This window comes from Xiphophorus hellerii, chromosome 15, assembly GCF_003331165.1.
Source record: "Xiphophorus hellerii strain 12219 chromosome 15, Xiphophorus_hellerii-4.1, whole genome shotgun sequence".
Classification (NCBI taxonomy): Eukaryota; Metazoa; Chordata; class Actinopteri; order Cyprinodontiformes; family Poeciliidae; genus Xiphophorus; species Xiphophorus hellerii.
The window spans coordinates 25371706-25392825 of record NC_045686.1 but is presented as its reverse complement, the minus strand read 5'-3'; the positions used below and the strand labels follow the sequence as shown (position 1 = coordinate 25392825).

At 39.4% G+C, this 21120-nt stretch overlaps 1 protein-coding gene across 2 annotated transcripts in view; it reads left to right on the top strand.

Moving 5' to 3' along the window:
• The window catches only part of epha7 (eph receptor A7), a 123727-nt gene that overhangs the window by 91201 nt on the left and 11406 nt on the right, over positions 1 to 21120 (top strand). Inside the window, exons 7-14 of one of the 2 annotated variants that reach the window (XM_032584398.1) lie at positions 1489 to 1657; positions 4650 to 4794; positions 6431 to 6486; positions 9244 to 9369; positions 9829 to 10014; positions 11398 to 11459; positions 11674 to 11883; positions 13877 to 14026. In XM_032584398.1, the coding sequence (XP_032440289.1) occupies positions 1489 to 1657; positions 4650 to 4794; positions 6431 to 6486; positions 9244 to 9369; positions 9829 to 10014; positions 11398 to 11459; positions 11674 to 11883; positions 13877 to 14026 (1104 nt within the window). The remainder of the gene's footprint in view (positions 1 to 1488; positions 1658 to 4649; positions 4795 to 6430; positions 6487 to 9243; positions 9370 to 9828; positions 10015 to 11397; positions 11460 to 11673; positions 11884 to 13876; positions 14027 to 21120) is intronic. The other variant, XM_032584400.1, reaches the window with a different exon arrangement.

Here is a 21120-nt window from a genome sequence, read left to right as displayed (position 1 = left end):
ATCACAGTGTCTCCAGAACTCTTTAGGATGTTGCCCTCTGAACTCTAGATCAGATGTGGGCAGATAAAGCACAGAGGGAGGCCAGGTGATCATCAGCAAACAGTCTAATGCACAGCACTTGAAATGTTATACCATAGTATGATAAAGTAAGTTTTGCAATACAAACATTCTGTCATGACTGTGTTATTGCATAAATGAACATTTCAATATCAACTGTGATTCAATGTATTGTTCGGCTCTAGTTTTATATAAATACAAACACAACCCACTGAAATTAACGATTTGTTAAAATACAACCAAGAATAAATTAAACTTTTAGCAAGGTAAATCTGGAAAATGTCAGTTTGTACAAACACTATTTCATAAACTTATAAACCACAATAATATTTGAATATAATTGGGTGCATAAAATATTTAAATTGATATTTTTAGGGAAGGATCAGGGAGATCTTATACAAAACAGAATGTTCTGAGCATGCAGACCCAAAAGCTCTTTATTGCAAAACGAATACCATTTTGCAACAAATGTTAACACTGTATATTTTTATACTGCCTTACTGTCCCATCGGTTTATCAGCCTGGGTGGATGTGCTCATTGCAGTGCACATTGAAAGTTCATTAATGCTGTTACAGGATTGTGTTTAGATATGTAAGCTTTTTGCTTTCTTTTGTTTTTTATTATTTTAATCAGACTGCTTTTTACTGATACAATGTGTTAAAATGTGTTGATTAGGTCAGAAGTTGTCTGTGTCTGGCAGTTGTAGCAGAAGGTTCTTGTTTTTATCTGAAAGTTGTTTTTATCTACGGGCCTAGCTTAGTTTATATACCTAAAAATCCTTATTTAATTATTAAATAATAATTGTAAAGTAAAGTAACATTCTTTCTGGTTCTGCAATAAGCAAAGAGAGTACCGTAATACTGAGCATGTGCTGAGTCACTCCATTCACTCTAACTTCAGCTTTTGTAAAACATGCCACAGGGTATGTTGTTTCATTATGTTGATCATTTTTATAGTAGAACTTAAATCCTGTGAGCTTCTGTGAAAGTGGACTGTGAAAGCCTTAAGTTTTTGGTAACTGCAACAAAACTAATGAGCTATTTGTAAGCAGGAGGAGAAAAGGAATGAACCTACATGAAAAGTCAAAGGAACTGCAATGGAAAAACAAAAAGTTTTAATTGCTTTTAAAAAAGACTGAGTAGACTGAGCAGAGAAAATGGTGTGTCTCTGATGGAATTAAAGCTGTGGAAATATGCATTACACTAAATCTTCCAATATAATTGTCTGTCCCGACAGAAAGCCTCATTTGAATGTTAATCTGAGAATTCAGAATGTTGTCATCTCAAATATTTATCAAGAACAGATAACTACATTTATCACCTCCATTTATCTGTGCTCGTTCAAAGCAAAGATCTCTAACTAACTTTTCAAAAACGTAGGCATACCTTGAGAACAGTTACTGCTAACATATCCATATTTATCTTGTGCAGGACCAGAAGGACCGGATCTACTCCACAGTGAGGTCCAGATCCACCTCTGCTACAGTGAACAACCTGAAGCCGAGCACGGCTTATGTGTTCCAGATCAGGGCTTTCACAGAGGCAGGATATGGAACCTTTGGACCCAGACTAGAGATAACAACCAAAGAAGAAGCCAGTGGTATGGTCTATTAGTATGTGTTATGTGTTATTTTTAGTGGTGAGACTCAATTAAAATTTTTCATCAAATTATTTGCCCGGTCAGTAATTACTTAATCAAAATGAATTGCATTTTATTCCAAAACTACATAGAAACAAAATAATCATGCATAATTCAAAAATCCTTTTTGCTGCTAGATTGTTTTTAATCTGTTATTTAGGTTATTCAACCATCAGCATTGGAATGGAGAACCGGTTCTCAGTAGGTCAATTCCTACTGAGGAATTGACCTCAGTAGGAATCGTTAAGCAGGCAGCTTAACGATTCCACTTGTTGGTTCTCGTAATGTGTGACGTATTTGAGTGATTGTATTCTACAAGCACCATATTTCTCTTTAGATAATATCCAAGATGGCGTCATGGCAGAAGCTCTCCAAAATATCTATATATATCACAAAAAAAGACGATTCTAGGGCCAGTTGCAACATGTTTGGAACAATAAACAATAAAAGGAGTAAATACCTCCAACATTCTCAAACAGTTGACCACACAGCATGGAACTGATTTGAACAGACGTAAAGTATTTCATATGTTGCTTAGCAACGGCGGTGATTCCACCGCCGTTGCTAAGCAACGTATGAAATCCAGGGGAGAGATCTTCCAGCACAGCGTCTCCTGCGCGTCCTTGTTATTGTATTAATCTTAGCATCATATTGTATGAATAATTTTCATCTAATATTAACATTTGCAGTCATATTCAATAAATTTAAATATAGTTTCAGACAAGGCTCGTTTGTTAAACTAAGCACATTTTTCATTAGAGCAACATTTTTGCATTAAGAATATTTTTGTTGGTCTGATATAATATTCTAATCTTAAATCTCATGTTTTCATTAGTTTTAATCAAGAAATCATCATCATAAAAATAAATAAAAGCTGTCATATGTAAGAGATTCTTATTTTTTAAGTCAGCTTTATTTTGTTTTAAATTAAATACATCATGGTGCATATTTTGAATACAAGAGTTTATGTCCTAACTCAATGCGAATTGAATAGAGACTCAATAAGGAATTAAATCAATAAGCTACCTTAATAATGGAATCGGTATCAATAAATTCTTATCAATTCCCATCCCTTCTTGCAACAAAAGTTCCAGCTCCGGACTTTTGTATGTAACAGAAAAGTCTTTTACTGTGTTAAAACTTTTAAGATGTTAAAGTGTATGTAATTATTTAATCAAAATTAATTAAAGACACATTCCTAATTATTTTCGATCATTATTACACACTGAAATTTGTTTGTCTTAATTTTCTGTCACCAATTTTCTGCTGGAAACATCTAATGAACTTCTTTTCTTTGATAGCTGATGAAGGGTTGGTTCTGCATGTGAACGTTATATTAGCAAATCATTCTGGAGTGTAGTTTTTCTGTCTCAACTATGCACACAACCTGTTGTGTGCTTCCAGCTTTGGCAGTAATAGCCCAGGGAAATAATTTACTTTGAAGCCAAGCAAACACAAATTGCTTTGACTTTATGCTGACAACAAGCTGCAGGAAAATCACTAAGCGCAAGGACAGGCTCCTGTAGTGTCAGGAGGATACAGTCATTTAAATCTAATCAGTTACATTAGCTATGCCCTTCGTGTTTTTGGGAGATCGTCAGAGGTGTTTATGTTGAGGATCAAAATGTCTCATATTATGAGATCTTTAATAAAAAAGGCTTTCATCCGAGATGAACTGCGCCCCAGTCGACTCTTTTGTTTTATCAATATTTTTGAGGTTGTTAATCTTTGGGATTCTCATGATGTAGCATTTATTTCACAGCAGCATTTAAAACAACAACAAAAAAAACATGAATTAATTTATTTGCTTATTTCATTTATTTACTATTTAACATACCTTATGTTAACGTGAACAAAATATTTGAATTAAATGGAGTAGTTTGAAGAAAGAAATAATATCAACAATGCATCATTGAGTGAAATTGTTGATGTGTGGTTTCCAGTTTATTATGATCAAGAGTAACACCCAGGAATTTGACCTCTCTCACATCTCTTTGATTGATTGATTGATTGATTGATTGATTGATTGATTGATTGATTGATTGATTGATTGATTGTGCATATTTAAGTCAGGCATCTTTGTGTAATTTTTTCCAGAAACAACATTTTTTGATGCGTTTTGCATTGAATATGGTTGAAAAACATCTCAGTTCATTCCAGCACTTTGTGTTTGCAACAGCTGTGCTTTTATGCCAGCTGCCGGTTGAGTAAAAACATAATCAGTTCATAATTAAATTATTTCATTTCATGTACGCTGACTATGCAGATTTTAAAAAATCAATGTTCACTATATAACAGATGCACAGGTAACATAGGTAGTAAATTGCAGTCCAGTGAAAGCAACCAGCTCACAAAGCCTCTAAAGACTTCCATGTGACAGTCTGAAGATGGAAACCCTCAGGTGTGTAATTCAACAGTAGAAACCCCCCCTTTCCGTCCCATCCCAAATATAACAGCTGATGAAATACTGGCATGATTCTCCATCTTTTCCATCACTATTTTTCCTTCAGATACACTTGATTTAAAATGCATGAACTTCCCCTCGTACGCAAGTTGAGTTTAATGTATATGAAGCTGCTTCAAGCTGTTTTTTGGAGCTATCAGCAGTTTGTCAGTGCAAACAGTCAGAGAGCTATGAGAGCTCTGAATAGGAAACAATTCAACCTGAATGTGCCTTTGTTTGAGATGAAGGACATTGCCGTCGCCGCCTGGGACTATTAAGCCCACTTTCTGAAACAGTAGAGCCGTGTGTATGAGGACGACTGAAATAGAAAAGCCCTTATTCCAGTTCTCTCTCAGGGGGGAGAATGTCAGAGTGGGGGGTGGGATGGTTATCAATCTCCATGCTGTTCACTGGGACTTAATTACTGTCTGTCATGCAGATTGCAGTTTTCAGTGTTGGGAAGTTCATACTGAGCATCTCTGTCTGTTTTTTGTGTATGCCTCTCATCAGCTGCGATTGTCTCCAGTGAGCAGAACCCCGTCATCATCATAGCAGTGGTGGCCGTGGCGGGGACCATCATCCTGGTGTTCATGGTGTTCGGCTTCATCATCGGGAGAAGGTACGCTCTCGCGGGCCCCATTGACTCTCCGCTCCTGTGAGTCTGCGCTTGTCAATTAGCCTTTCTGTCACTCACAGGCCTCCACCACGGTGGAGTCTTCACACATGCACACATGTGCACGCATCATCTTGTGGCATGCTGCGCTAATGGCTTGTGATGCACCATTTTCCCCTCCCCATCCACCAACCAAATTTTTAAGCTGTTTTTGTGGAGCCATTATAAAACAAGCACTCCACAGAGAGAGCTTTGGCCCTGCATTCCTGTGTGAGAGTGTGTGACATGGAGAGGTCATGATGAAGTACGGTGCTGATTTTTTTCCATCATCACAAACCACTCAGCCCACTGTCATTATCCCCCTTGCATGAACAGAATGCCAGCCAAACTTGTTTGTCATGATGAATACATCAGAATTTCCTCCTTTATGTATTTTTAGCAAATCTTGACTTTATGTGGATCTAAACCTTCAGATGAAGTACAATAAATGATACGGAGTAAAGTAAAAAAAAAAAATGCATCACTCTTCATTTTCAGGTTTAAAAGTGTTTTGCCTGGTAGGACATTAGATCACAATAACCTACCAAAGTTGATGTGTGAATTGTTTGTCTCAGTGACTTTTTGTGAAATGCAAACTCCAAAAAATATTGCAGCAAATTCTCCAGATGATACAGTACATCCTGAGATTGACAGAAACTGAAAAACTGACATGTTAGTAATTTAATCTGAAAAAAATGCATACCTATATTCTGTCACACACACAGGCAAGTCAAGCTGAAGCTATTTGGTCACAATAACTAACATTTTCACTATGAATTAAACTGCAGTTTTTAAAAAAGATGTCTAAAAAAGATGTTTTTTACATATTTGCTGAAACTTTCACCATGTCGTGGCAGTATAGTATGAGATACATTGAGCTCTTCACCTCCGCCCTGAGCTTCTATTGTTGTCTGAAGAAATGAATCACTCCTTGTCAAAAACAACCAATCAGAGGCAGGAGGAGGGTCTTTGCACTGTCAGTCAACCTCATGTAGCTAGATGCTAATGCTGCTAAATGGGCTAAAAAAACAACTTACTGTTCCAGGAAAATCTACCATCTATTGGTGGCCATGCTAACTAGCTTTAGCATTCACAGCAGGTTCTATTCTGGTGAAACAACTGTAGCATAGGTTATCAATCTACACCGACGACGTAACGATATTAGTTTGCATTATTTTGTATTTTGTTTTTATTCATCCGAAAATGTTTTAAAAATCTGAGCCCTGGTTTCCTGTATGTTATCATGCCGTGGAGACAGTAATGTCTCCCTGCACAGATGTGGGTAAAGATGTTCATTTAGAGAAAGTTTATTGCTCATGGTTTGTTTGACTGTGCTTTCTTAAATTTGTATGTCAAACCACGTACTGGGGGGACTTTCAGTTCTTTCAGATTATAGAATAACAACACACCACATGTTAAACTGTTTTTTACACTGCATGTCCTGTGTGATTATTATGTAGCTGAGCTACTTTCCCTAATCCATGCTGTTGGCTTTGCAGTTCCTACTGCTCAGTTGGGTATCTTCACAGATTTGTCTTACAAAGCATTAGTTGACGCATTAAAATTTTTGCAATTTAGGATATTAATTTCTCCCTGTTGATTCTACCATTCTCTTTTTCTCCACTCCTCCCTCCCCCAGGCACTGCGGGTACAGCAAAGCCGATCAGGAGGGAGATGAGGAGCTCTACTTTCAGTGTAAGTGCTTGTATTCATCTGCCCAAAATACACAATGTATGTTTAGTTTGTACAGACACACGCTGCTCAAGACTAAGCAGGAAGAACGCATTAAAACTCATTAGCACCCCCCATTATGACCATTATCCCAGCTCATTTGATTTGAGGCACTGCTGGGATCTATCAAGCCAGCCTCTGCTGCTGATTGGCTTAACTCCATGCTGGAGATGAAGAAGTCAGAACACCACAGACGCAAGACTGTGACAGCTGCCGGTGAGGGAGGAAAAGGTGAACCAGGATGTAACAGGAAGTTCTTCAAGATGTGTCTGGTGGTTTTACGGGTGACAGAGTTTCTCATCTGCGCATACTTTGCTGTGGTAGGTTTTTAACTGATGCGCCACCCCTAATGATGCCCCCGGAGACGCAGTTGCAGACAGCTTCTCCGAGTGGAGCCATAATGATCCGCGCTGTTGGCTAACTGCTGATTTAGAAACAGAGGGTCAGGAGTGTCACAAAGCGTAAAGCCCATGCTGCTGAGCCCAGGCTAGCTGCTGTTAAGTATCTGACAAATGCAGCTCGATCCCACCTGCGACAAAAAACAAGCAAACAAAACAAAAAAACTGAGAAAACACAAACAAAGTTGGAGTGGATAGAGTTTAGTGGAAGCATCTGTCGTGCAGTACTGAATGACGAGAAGCTGTCAGGGCGACAGAAGCCAGATCCAGCGCGAAGATCCAATTTGTCTGCCATGTACAAGTGAGGAACTTGTGATAAGACATGTACTATCAGATCCACTGACATCTTGGATGGACGAAGCAATTATGGGAGCAAGTGGAGGGAAATCTCAGCTGCCACAGCGTCCTCTCCCCAGAGCACAATGGATCTGTTGTGTTTACACGAGTGAATTGACCAAGATGTCTTACCACCATCCACTCTGTGTCTCTCCAACTGTTCTGCTGCGATCTTCTTTCGGCTCAGTTTTGTTTTTTATAGTAGAGCTTTTACATTGGATTTATTGGCTTTCAGTTTACGTGCAAATTTTAAAGTACATAAGATCTAATGAGATTTTTTAATCCATTAAAAGGTTATTTAATTTTAATTGCACCACTATGTAAAATAATGACCTTTCCCTCATTGTCCAACACACTTCCATGGATTTTCATAAACTTTTCCCATAGGAATTTTTCTCCTTTTTGATCGTCTTTTCTTGGAAAATCATAAATCCCCTGCCTTAGAAATCATTCAAATAAAATAAAACAATGTGACCTCTTCTAGCTTTATTCGCACTCATCATTTTGAGTTTTTTTTTACAGTGTGTAATTGTTTATTTCATCTGCAAGTCAAAGTATGGAAAGATGGACCCATAGTAATTTTTCCCAAAACAGGACAAAAAGGGATCAAGACTGCAATATTAATGTTATGAGGATGACATTAATGATGACATTAATATTGGCATAGTATATTTATATTGCAATATACTATGGAATATATAAAAAAAACTTTATTTCAAACAAGAAATATACAGTAGCACAATAAAATAGGCTGTAGAGAACAAGATAGAAACATAAATACAGTATGTTGGGGCATCATAGAGCTTGTAAATTATATGAATGAAATTGGTACTCGATGGTTGTACTTTTTCAAGATATAATTTGGAATCCATAATCCAGATATAATTTGAATTGAAGTTTGTGCCTTATCATTAGAATATGCTATCTTGTTGGTGGAACTAACATTTATGATTAGTGCATTGGGGTTAGCGCAACTAGCTTTTCACCGTCTATCAGTTGTACCTGTTTAGTGTTGCCTAGTCCTGGATGATTTGTCGTAATTGATGGAACAATGAATGTTTAGCCTTCAGCTTGTGACGTTAAGCTCAGTTTGTGTTTCCCTCTGGGTGGCTTAAAATAAATGTTTGGAATGATGATCAGATAGAGACGAAGTGACATGACCCTAAAGATGCTGAAAAACCCTCCAATGCAGCTAAAGCACGAAAAAAAGTACAAGACTTATCACTAGTTATGGCTTACTGGCAATTCACAAGCAGTTGTTTTTTTCTTATGTTAAGAATGAAAATAATCACTTCATAACTTAACTCAGGTTGTCTTTATCTACTAAATTTGGTTTGATGGTCTGATATATTTAAATGTGACTAAAAAGCAAAAAACAGGAGAAATATTTAGGGTGGCAAATACTTTTTCACCACACAGTGTTGTGACAGAGGTATAAAAATAACTTACATGCACATGCCTATAAATTCAACATAAAAAGACCCTGCTGAGATCTGAAGCCAGAAGGTTGCTGCTGTTTAGGGAACAGTAGAAATACAGGGGTTGGTCTGTAAAACATTTAGAGGAAGGAAAATCAAGCAATACAAGTCAAAATAAGAACAGTTTTAAAGCATCAGAATTTGAGAGCTCCTAAAATATTCAAAAACATTGGTGTTATATTTAAAGAAAAACACTCTTTCCCCACTCCTCTCATTGAATAATACAGTATTTCACAATATATCTGTTAGATACTGTGAGGCTCTCTCAGCTGCTTTAGGTGAAAGGTAACCGACAACCTGATAAAAGGCACCAAGCACAGGTTCCTAAAATCTTAGCTTCCCACTCTGTGCAGGATTCTCAGGCTTTTTGACACCAGCATCTGACGGTTCAGCTGCTCCCTCTGGATCCCTGGCCTCTGTAATCGTTTGCCTCTCAAGTGCTTGCCGGCGCGCAGTGTGCATTTTTAATCATAAATTAAGCATTTTTATTCACTCTTACCTTCCTACAGTTAAATTTCCAGGCACCAAAACCTACATTGACCCCGAAACCTACGAGGATCCGAACAGGGCTGTCCATCAGTTTGCCAAGGAATTGGATGCCTCCTGCATAAAAATCGAACGAGTTATTGGAGCAGGTGAGCCCATCCTCAGCTCTTCCCATTTAGTTCCTATGTGCTCTCATACATCATGCTGACAGGCAAATATTTACACCTTGAATGGGGACACAGCTTCATGCATCTTATATTGATAGAGCAATTGCAAGGAGGGGAAAAAGTTCATTGCAATTAATGTGTGGTCTGCGTCTGGCAGAGGCAGTCACAAAGATAACCGCAGGTGAGAAATTGCTGCCACATGGGTTTTACCGAGGCGGTCAATGACAGTATCTATGCATCTCTAGCATGTCTTATTATAGGTCTTGGTTACACTCCCCTGAGTATAACAAGGTGTTGTACTGCAATTTGTATTCTGGCACTGCACAGCTGCTTTATCTCAAAATACACTAATAAATTTGTCATTGTGAAGTGTGTGAGGTTTTTCTCTCCTTTTTCTACCTACTGGGCCCCTTCACTCATGACTGATTTCAACCCTCGCAGGAGAGTTCGGGGAGGTGTGCAGCGGTCGACTGAAGCTGCCTGGAAAGCGGGACGTGTCGGTCGCCATTAAAACACTGAAAGTGGGCTACACAGAGAAGCAGAGGCGGGACTTCCTGTGTGAGGCCAGCATTATGGGGCAGTTTGACCATCCCAACGTGGTCCACCTGGAGGGAGTGGTGACAAGAGGTGGGAGTATGTCACTGATTTGGAGAAGTACTCACATTTGGTGCTTTTGGATCATAACCAGGTTGTAAATAGAGCTTAAATTAAAAAAGGGATAAACAAAGCTAAGGAATAAAACAAATAGTTTTGTTTATTTTGAGTTGAAAATTAGTTGATGAAAAGTGTAAGATTATAGCACTAAAATTTGAAGAAATTACTTTCTGTCTGTGAACGTGGCATGATTATTGAGATGCACCAGTAAGTCTTATACATCACTGCTGAGGTTGACCACACAAATGTTTACAATTTATAACTTGAGGGGATCAAGGAGAGTTGGGACAAAATGTAAATATGGTTAACCCCTGAGGATGCCACTTACGTATCTGAAGACCCATTGGGAGGTCTGTTAATATTTATTGTGACAAATTCCTTAGTTTTCCTCAATCTGAATGGATACTAACTAGTTTGAGTGAGTTGGTTCCCCAGTCCTGTTTCTTCTTCATCAGGGCAGCCACTGCACACCTGACAGGGCGGCACAAACTGGTGGTCATGCTACATGTCCTTACAATTTGTTGTACCAACTCTCAGCCTTATCAGCTCAAATATAAAACAGGTTGATGTAAACACAGTTTTTCATGCATACGCGGTCGCAAACATTGACCTTTGGGCAGATGTGTCTGGCAGACGTCCACTTTGAGTCCATCAACCCCCGAGTATGTTGGGGCCTTAAGAATGCATCTAAAATCAATTTGCAACTACAAACTGAACAAATTACAAGTGGTGTTTAAAATAAAGCTTAAAAAAGATGTTTGTTACAGTGTCTAGGTACGGTAATTGGACCACTGTTACCTCAGGTGTGACGTCAAACTTCAAAGGTAAATGGTATGCAGCATAAATCACACCAAATACATTTATGGATGGCTGGAAGGAGAGGCTTAAAAACCTGGACTCCTTTTATTAAGCCATCTTCATCATATGGAGCAATGCTTCCATCAGCTTCATGGGAATTCTCACAATCAATCTTAAAGAATTAAGCAGCATATTTGTTAATGGATCAACATGAACAGTGGGCCTACTCACTACTTTTTAACTCTTGTAGTTCTGCTCTCTAGGTTCTTTGATCATGTGATGAAAAGTCTGATGAGTTTTCAATAAGCTGCTGACTCTCAGATTTTGATCAGCTGGCTAAATTAGCTGCACATCCTCTGTAACATTTTCTCATTTAAAGACTAAGAAAGGAAGCAGATGGTAACTTTTAATTAAAAGCAAATGAAACACAGCTATAAATATCTGGGAATCAGTTTTGGCTGAACCATTGTTTTGTGAAGTATTATGAAAGATAAATAGAAATTAGGTATTCATTAATCATCTGCTCTTCTTGTTTTTTTTTTCCATCTTTCTTTTCAGGAAAACCAGTCATGATCATCATCGAGTACATGGAGAATGGCTCATTAGATGCTTTCCTCAGGGTGAGTATCTTCTCCGAAGTCAGTGCAGCATCTTTTCCAACTTTTTTCTGCACTTTACCAAAGTGTCCCAGAGAGCAGGGAGTCTGCTGTGGGGTCGGGTTTCTGCATAAATATCATAAATCTTGTACTAAAGCTTCTGCAGCCTTGCAACCTAAATTCTCCCCTCTGGTCAGTGAAGATGGCTGACCTGCTTGTATTTCTCTATGCGTCACAGAAGCACGACGGTCAGTTCACAGTCATCCAGTTGGTGGGAATGCTGCGGGGCATAGCAGCGGGAATGAGATATCTGGCCGATATGGGCTATGTCCATCGAGACCTGGCCGCGCGGAACATCCTCGTCAACAGCAATCTCGTATGTAAAGTCTCAGACTTTGGCCTGTCAAGGGTGATAGAGGACGATCCCGAGGCTGTCTACACAACAACTGTGAGTCAATTAAAGTGCTTGCTCTCCCTACCAAGAGCCTTGTCTGAATTCTCTAATCAAGTTGCTGCTGGTGCATGAAAATAGAGCAGAGTAAGATGAGCGTGTCCAGGTCGACTCTGGCTCTGTAAAGCCAACTTCACTTTAGAAACTGTTCAAAAACCTTTTAATCAGAAGTGTATTTATTCATTTATAACGTATGGTCAGGAACTGTTTAATTAGAATGTTGTTTTCTCATATATTCAATGAGAGTGAATGTTTAGATGAATGGAATATTAAAACACAGGGATCAAAAATAAAATTAAAGTTTATTTAAATTTAAAGTACATTTGCAGTTTTGCCCAGTAAAAACCAACATCTTGTTCTACAATGTGTTTCCTACAAAGGGCCTGGACCCTCTGTTATTGAGAAACGATTGCTTGCTGGAGGCTCGGACTTTGTTGAAGTTTGGATGAAGATCGGATTTAATTTTACCCAATCACTCATGCTAGACCTTAATATGTGTAATGGTCAAACTCCACTACATGAAAATTATTAGAAATAGCCTCATTTGCTAGCATTTCACCAGCCACTTGCCTCGCTATTAATAGAGCCAACTGGAACTGGATGAAATTCAACTGGACAAATCAAGCTCAGTGGGAGAAATTCCAAACCGAGCTGTGAAGGGAGATGAAAATTGAGCAGAATTGCATTGGAAGGGAACGGCCTGGCTATATCTTGATAGGTTTATCTCTTTGTTTTTTTTTTTCCTGATGATGTATTGAACAGAGCTCTGTGATATGTTCAGTACTGAGAATGTTTGAGAATCTAAAGTTCATAGCGATGTTTCCCTCCTGACCTGTTTGCTCACTCTCCTCTTGATCCTGGTTGTTCTCTAATCTTCTGTTGGTCTTCATGTCTCAGAAGAATTAAATTCCACACAGATGAACTTTATTAGTGGAGTGATAACAGTTATGTGCTACTGTGCACTAATATGTTTATTTATTTATTTATTTATTCATATATCAATTACATAGACGTCTCAGTCATGATTGATCCATTATCCTAAAAGTAAAACTTTGACTTCAGTTTTTTTTCACTGAAAGGTAAAAAACTTTACCTTGTCCTGAGAATGAAAGATATTGTAGAACTGCCAGTAAAAAATTATAAGAAGCTGCTGTAAATACTTATGACTTCCTGTACTGAAGGTAAAATCCCTTCAGAATTTATTAGAATAGATGATCTCCATGAATTTGTTTTCTGTCATTGCTTGACTTATTATACTTAATAGAACTAAATAAAATGTGAATTACCTTTTTTCTAGGCTTTCCGTTATTTTTCAATATGACCTCAGTCCTCTGACGTTACTAAAGACTTGACTTGCTGTAAAATAGTTGTTTTTTTTTGTGTGAGCAAATTCAGTAAAAAGAAGTATTTTCTGATTAAATGGTGAGAAGAATATGAATAATTCACAACATTTCTGGAGATAAGATGCTGCATTTAAAGGTCTTGGTTGATAAATGTTATTTTCCTGGAGAAAGACAAACATCCTTCTGGTCCTTTTTATGAATATGAATGAAACCTTGAGCTGTAATGAGCGATGTTTATGTGTAATAGGGTTAATATCTAACATAAGAGGAAAAAATTAGGCAATAATTATGCAATGATTAAAGCATTACTAATACAGCTGGATTTTTAAGTAGCTAGTTATGTTATATAACTGGTCCAGCATTGTGGGAAATGTGTTGTTAAGGCTTTTAATGACTAAACAGCAACATTAACCTGGGGGGTTTTCCCCAATATATGCATGAAATATTCATCTTTATAGCTTTTACAATCAATGAAGCCTTTTTGAGGAATATATGCTTGTACCTTTCTCTGACTTAAGGTTTGTACAGATTTGTTCTGGCTCATTGTATAATTGAAACTCTTTCTTTAATTGATGCTTTAGGGGAAACTGTAGAATGTCATGAGTGTAATTTGTACCTCAGCTGATTGCATGTATTTTACCAAACAGGGTGGTAAGATTCCCGTCCGGTGGACAGCACCAGAAGCCATCCAGTATCGTAAATTTACCTCTGCGAGCGACGTGTGGAGTTACGGCATCGTCATGTGGGAGGTCATGTCCTACGGGGAGCGGCCCTACTGGGACATGTCCAATCAAGATGTGAGTAACTACAGCCAGAAAACAGCTAACATGATACAGCACATATTCTGTTTATGGATCACCTAAAAACAAAAGGGCATACGAATTTTAAAACTCTCAAACTGCTGTTAGGTTTTCTTTTAGTCCTGGAGACCGTTGTTTTGAACTATAAATAAGATGTCAGTATCTCATTTTAAATATTTTACAGAGGAAAAGGTTCTAAATGAAAAGACCAAATGGAGACTGATTTTAATTACAGAACTGAATCAATTTTCGGGTTTTTATTTCTTTAGATTTCAAAATGTAAATTCTAGCCTTGGCAGTAGACCCTTGATTGTATATTTAGTTTTATTGTGATCAGTCATAAAAGGAGCACCTGATTACTTTAAATCAAAGCAGAATTTTGTCCAGTTCTTTCACATTGTGTGAACAGCAACACAAGCTGGGGCTCGTCCACAGGAAGTCCAGTAAAACTGCCTGAACTGGTTGAAGGGTTAAATGAGAGCACATAGAGCCAACACAGACAAAAACAGATAAACAAAAGTCTGATGAATGAGAGTTTCTTCCCCCAGGAAAAGAGGTTCTGTTATATTGGGTTGCAGCTGTAGACCAACGTGAGGTTGGGTAGTAATACCGGGGCCCTGCCAGGCTCTCAGTTCACTCACCCACATAGACTCCAACCCTTTCTGGAAAACAATGACATTGCAATCATAAGTGAATGAAATGAGTTTCTACACAGAGCTGCTTGGCTCATCCCTCCAGACCACAGATGTCAAACTCCAGTCCTCAAGGACTGCTGTCCTGCAGTTTTTATAAGTGCCACAGGTACAAAACACTGGAATGAAATGGCTTAATTTCCTCCTCCTTGTGTAGATCAGTTCTCCAGAGCCTTAATGACCTAATTATTCTACTCAGGTGTGCTCCAATTATAGAGGGGTCACACTCTTAAGCCTCCCTGGCAAGGTCTATTCAGGGGTCCTGGAGAGGAGGGTCCGTCGGATAGCCGAACCTCGGATCCAGGAAGAGCAGTGTGGTTTTCGTCCTGGTCGTGGAACACTGGACCAGCTCTACACCCTCGGCAGGGTCCTGGAGGGTGCATGGGAGTTCGCCCAACCAGTCTACATGTGTTTTGTGGACTTGGAGAAGGCGTTCAACCGTGTCCCTCGGGGAGCCCTGTGGGGGGTTCTCCGGGAGTATGGGGTACCGGGCCCTTTGATACGGGCTGTCAGGTCCCTGTATGACCGGTGTCAGAGCCTGGTCCGCATTGCCGGCAGTAAGTCGGGCTCGTTTCCGGTGAGAGTTGGACTCCGCCAGGGCTGCCCTTTGTCATCGATTCTGTTCATTACTTTCATGGACAGAATTTCTAGGCGCAGCCAAGGTGTTGAGGGGATCCGATTTCGTGGCCTTAGGATCTCGTCTCTGCTTTTTGCAGACGATGTGGTCCTACTGGCCTCATCAGGTCATGATCTGCAGCTCTCGCTGGAGCGGTTCGCAGCCGAGTGTGAAGCGGCCGGGATGGGAATCAGTGCCTCCAAATCCGAGGCCATGGTCTTGAGCCGGAAAAGGGTAGAGTGCCTTCTCCGGGTCAAGGGGGGTGTCCTGCCCCAGGTGGAGGAGTTCAAGTATCTCGGGATCTTGTTCATGAATGAGGGAAGAAGGGAGCGGGAGATCGACAGGCGGATTGGCGCAGCGTCTGCTGTCAAGCGGGCGCTGTACCGGTCCGTCGTGGTGAAGAGAGAGCTGAGCCAAAAAGTGAAGCTCTCGATTTACCGGTCGATCTACGTTCCCACCCTCATCTATGGTCATGAGCTTTGGGTCATGACCGAAAGAACGAGATCGCGGATACAAGTGGCCGAAATGGGTTTTCTCCGTAGGGTGGCTGGGCTCTCCCTTAGAGATAGGGTGAGAAGCTCAGTCATCCGGGAGGGACTCAGAGTAGAGCCGCTGCTCCTTCACATCGAGAGGAGCCAGTTGAGGTGGCTCGGGCATCTGGCCAGGATGCCTCCTTTACGCCTCCCTGGTGAGGTGTTCCGGGCACGTCCCACCGGGAGGAGGCCCCAGGGAAGACCCAGGACACGCTGGAGGGACTATGTCTCTCGGCTGGCCTGGGAACGCCTCGGGATTCCCCCGGAAGAGCTAGAAGAAGTGGCTGGGGAGAGGGAAGTCTGGGCCTCCCTTCTGAAGCTGCTACCCCCGCGACCCGACCTCGGATAAGCGGAAGAAGATGGATGGATGGATGGATGGAGGTGTGGTACAGCAGAGGCACATCTAAAAGTTGCAGGACAGCGGCCCTCGAGAACTGGAGTTGACTCCCCAGCTCCAGACGGAGCATAATCACACAGTGGCAGCAGCATCATACTGTGGGAGTGCTTTTCCAACAGGGGACTTGGTGAAAGTTGGACGTCTTGGAGTGACATACAGGACAGCCCTGGATGAGAATGTAAAAAACACTGCAATACAGTTTTCCAGCAAACACACAGATATGTCACCATTTCCCAAAGTCCTTTATTTGAAAATCTGTGGCAAGCTTAAAGCGTGATGCTGACAGATCCTCTCCATCCATTCTGTCTGAGCTTGACTTATTTTGCAAAGGAAAATTGGCAAAAACTTCAGGCTCTAGATATGCAAAGCTGGTAGAGGCATACTTCAAAAGACCTGCAGCTGGTATTGCTGTATTGACTCGGAGCAGCTGAATGCTAATGTGTGCCTCACTTTTCAGAGTTGAATCTGTGAACACTTTTAAAACTTTTATGTCCTCTTTCCCTTACTCTTTAAAATTAGGCTCCAGTTTGTTCTCATGTCAAACAAAATACAGAAGACAGAAAGTAAAATTAATCACAAACCAATGTTGATACAAGCATTCACTGTAGGCCCAGCTAAGAAGTCTAAGATTGAAATGTGCCATGAATAGAAGAATGTGGAATTCCCTCAGATCTATGCATAATTATTCATAATGAAGTCCTCCCATTAACATGTGGTGAATCACAGAGAAAAATCCTGGTTTGTTGAGCGCTTTTAAAGCTGTCTAACAAGGCCCTCGTGGGAGCTGCTCGGCAGGGACGGTAACCTTGGGCTTAATTAGTTCAAGAAGTCTCGCTGTAATCACGCTCGCCTGAAGGGAAGCATCTATTAAAATGAGAACATGAATTTGGCTGCGTTATTAATATAAATAACAGAGGTGGAAAACACTTGTCATGCAGCATGCTTTTGATTTAAATGTCTGTGAAAGACTATAAATACTACCAGAATGAAGCAGTTATCATGCATGCTGTTTTATTTCATGGACAGAAAATTGAGGATTTCATTTTAGGAGCTCAATGTAGGAATGTGTGTATTATATATATACAGTATATACTGCATCTTCATTTTTTAAATACTGGGAAGATGCTCTGAAGTGAAGGCCTCTGATTATGTCCAACCTGTTTTGCTAAAAAATGTAAGTTAATTAAATGTAATTTAATTTAACCTTGATCTGCTTTTTAAATAGTAATGAGCTCATTAAGTTTATACTTGACTATTGTTAGGTGGAAAGACAGGTTGTCTTCTATTATTGTGTTATTATTGGTCATTAAGCATAACTACATTACTCATCATCACTTAAAGCAAAAACTATGCCTGATCAGCTCAGGTGTCATGTGTGTCCAGTTTTAGCCTGCTAATTCATATTCTACACAAAGGAAACAAAGGACTTTCCCACCATTCACAGTTGGAGTTTTGCTCAATTAACACTGAATGGGAATAGAAGAGAAGAAATATCCTCTGCTGTCCCTCAGTGATTAAATGTACAGTGTATCACAGAAATGAGTACATCCCTCACATTTCTGCAGATATTTAAGTATATCTTTTCATGGGACAACACTGACAAAATGACACTTTGACACAATGAAAAGTAGTCTGGGTGCAGCTTATATAACACTGTAAATTTCTTCTTCCCACAAAATAACTCTATATTATTACTGCTGGTCTACGACAACGCTCCTTGGTGCATTCAGGATGCAGCAGCCTAATAAATCTAAATAATCTATTAAGAAACTATCCAGTAAGGGCACATTTACAACATAACACAAAAACTACTGTGCCATTATGAACGATAGAATAGTCTGATTTAAGAATCAGCTTTGCAGCAGAAACACAAATAATGTCGTATTTATTGCTAATAACTTATAAGTAATGCAACAGCAAGGGGTTAAGACAGCTACATAACCACCAGGCAGCAGTTCAACTCCTATGGCTGGACACCTTGGAGATATCTGGAATATTATTGAACTGAAAATTAGCAGCTTGAAAAATGCAACTGGTTACAATTAGCTACCAAAGCAAAACACCTTTCCAACATAATTTAACCCACGGGAACAAAAATAAACGTTGTTGTGTTGTGATGTTTCTATTGACGGACGGATGGATTTGAGACAATAAAGGCGTCACCAAATATTTCACATGAACAAACCCTGAACTTGTGTCAGCAACATCACATTGTCGCTGCATCCCCAAAGTAATAACACACAAAATTATTACTGTGGGTTTAAAAGAAGTTAAAAGAAAACCAAAACCATAATTGAGTAAAAGAAAAGTCTTCACTTCCCTGCTCCCAGCACTGCGAGAAATCCAAATAAGGAACAGGCTTAGGAGTGCACTCACAGTACAGACAGTAAAGTTGCCAGAACCGTCTCCCGTCTTTCTGCTGATGCGGTAAAACTCAATACTGAGGCTTCAGGGCTCCATGCAGGGATGTAAAACAACACAACTTAATTTAAAAGACAGGTAATCATGATTTATTATTTTCTTCTTTTATCATTCTTTTCCTACTGTAGAGCACATTTACTTCCTTCAGACCAAAACTTCCTTCTGCAGAAGTCACAAATTGCCATAATGATTGACTCACCCTCAGCTCTGTGAGTGCTGTTGCCTTCTTCCCTGCCAACTCCTGCCGAGAGAGTCCAACCGCGCCAGACCACTTGAAGCTGTTCCTCACTCTTGGACACTTGACACATTTTGATTGATGGTGGAGGGAGAGTGAGTCTGGCCTTTCCTGTACAGCTTCCAGCGTTTAGCACCCACAGCACCATAGCCGAGCATGATTAAGATTCTCCAGCGTTCCCCAGCAGGAGGCTGCTGATTGAGCGTTCGGTTGTTAGAAATGCTAAACAAGATGGCTCTACTATTTGACAGGCATCAGTGTCAGAATTTGTTTTTTTGCGCTTTGTCAAGATGTCAGCAAACATCCTGTGGGGATTGAAGAACAATATTGTTTGGATACTCCCTCTATGCTCTCTGCTCATTGACACCTTTTTGCTTCATTCTCCCTGGAAACGGTTCTGATGAGAGTATCTGATGAATAAATGCACAAACATGTCAAAAGCCTCTTTCATGCAACAGCTAGTGTCTGCTACATACACTGTCCTAACAGCATAAATACATGTGTCTCTAAATAAGTTGGGATACATTTGCAAAAAATGTATTTCAGTAATCAAATTCACAAAATTAAACTAATATTTTATAGATTTATATTTCAATAGATAATATAAGAAATACATAGAGTTTGAAACAGATAGGACTGGTCAGAATATATGTTTTCTGTCAGGTCAGGACTTAGAATTACAAAAATTATTTCTATTTGCTAAATACCAAAATAATATTTTTTAAACTTTCCTCAAATTCAAGAGTTCATAAACATTTCTATAGCATGATATTTTCATGCTAACAATTTTCCTCAATAGTCATTGTTCAAAGACTTCAAGTTTACTTCTATTAAATAATAGGCATTGTTCTGAATGAAGGTCTTTGTCTCTGAGTGAATTTACAAGTTGCAATCTGTCATTGTATGTTGCTTTTAGAGTTATGGCTTCTTCCTCTCTGCGTGGCGTCTCAGTTGTTGCTGCATGAAACAGTGTATGATGACACTCTTACCGTCCAGAATCTTTACCAGGTTTTTTGCTTTAGTTCTGGGGTTGATTAGAACATTTCACACCAAACTATCTTCAGAACACAAAACCCATATGTTTATTTATTTGTGCGATGACAGAACACTCCAAAGTGTTTATATTTGCACTTGTTTTATCTATAATTGTTAAAACTTTCAATCTACTGGAAATTATGACCTATGATGAAGCATGGTGGTGAAAATCCACTATTAAATACTTCTGCAAGACAATATCCATGTATGTTCAGTTTAAAACTCATTCATGAATATTAAAATTGTTCCTTGTTTTTTGATTCATAAAAGTCATAGAGGCTCCTGGGCCATAGCACAAACTATTTAAAAAACGGCAAAAGACGGTAAAAGGAGTTTGTAAATATATGAAGCTCTCAGTGAGTCAGTAAAGAGCAACAGGGATTTTTGTAACATGATCCCACCTCCCTAAGAGTTGCTTTACAGCTTTGTTGCTGTTTTCTGCTCAATAAACTGTTTTCCAACTGTGCTCTGTCAGAGGAGACTTTGAGAATAAAAGCATGTACTCCATAACATTTTCAGGGTCAGTTGAGGGAAAAGGAAAATTTCTGATGTTGGAAAAATGCCTGAGCGGAATATTTTTTATAAGCTGTCATAACCATGAAATCAAAGTTTGTTTATTCATTATATGGTGTTGCTCATTTCCTTGACTGAATAATAATGAGGTGCAGAAACTGTGAGTTGACAGTGCAAGCATAATTAGATTAACAAAGGACAAATTTCTAAGTGCTTTTTAAGGTTTGGAATATGTAATGAAATGCTCTTTGCCTCTTGCTCCAGGACCTTTTTGTTTCTGGATGTTTCTCATTCCAAATGTTCTTAAATACACAGAAAATCTATGTGTTTATTAAACATGATATAAACATGATAGATTAACTCCGTCATTCTGAGATAAGAAGCATGCATGTTTACACCCTGAAACAAGGCAGCAGCAGTGTGTCTTAGATGAACCAAAAGCTTTGCCCACTACAGGAAGCCCTTCCTGCTCCACCTGACAGTGTATCTTGGTACCGTGCCATTTTAAATGATGGGGACAGTCATGTGACCATATCACAGGCTAACCACTGGTCATCTTCCCTGACCATGGTTTTGATGGTGGTTTGGCCAAGAGATAGTCGTCTGAGCCCCCAGAGTTTAATCCCCTGGTGTGTACATTTTCACAGTG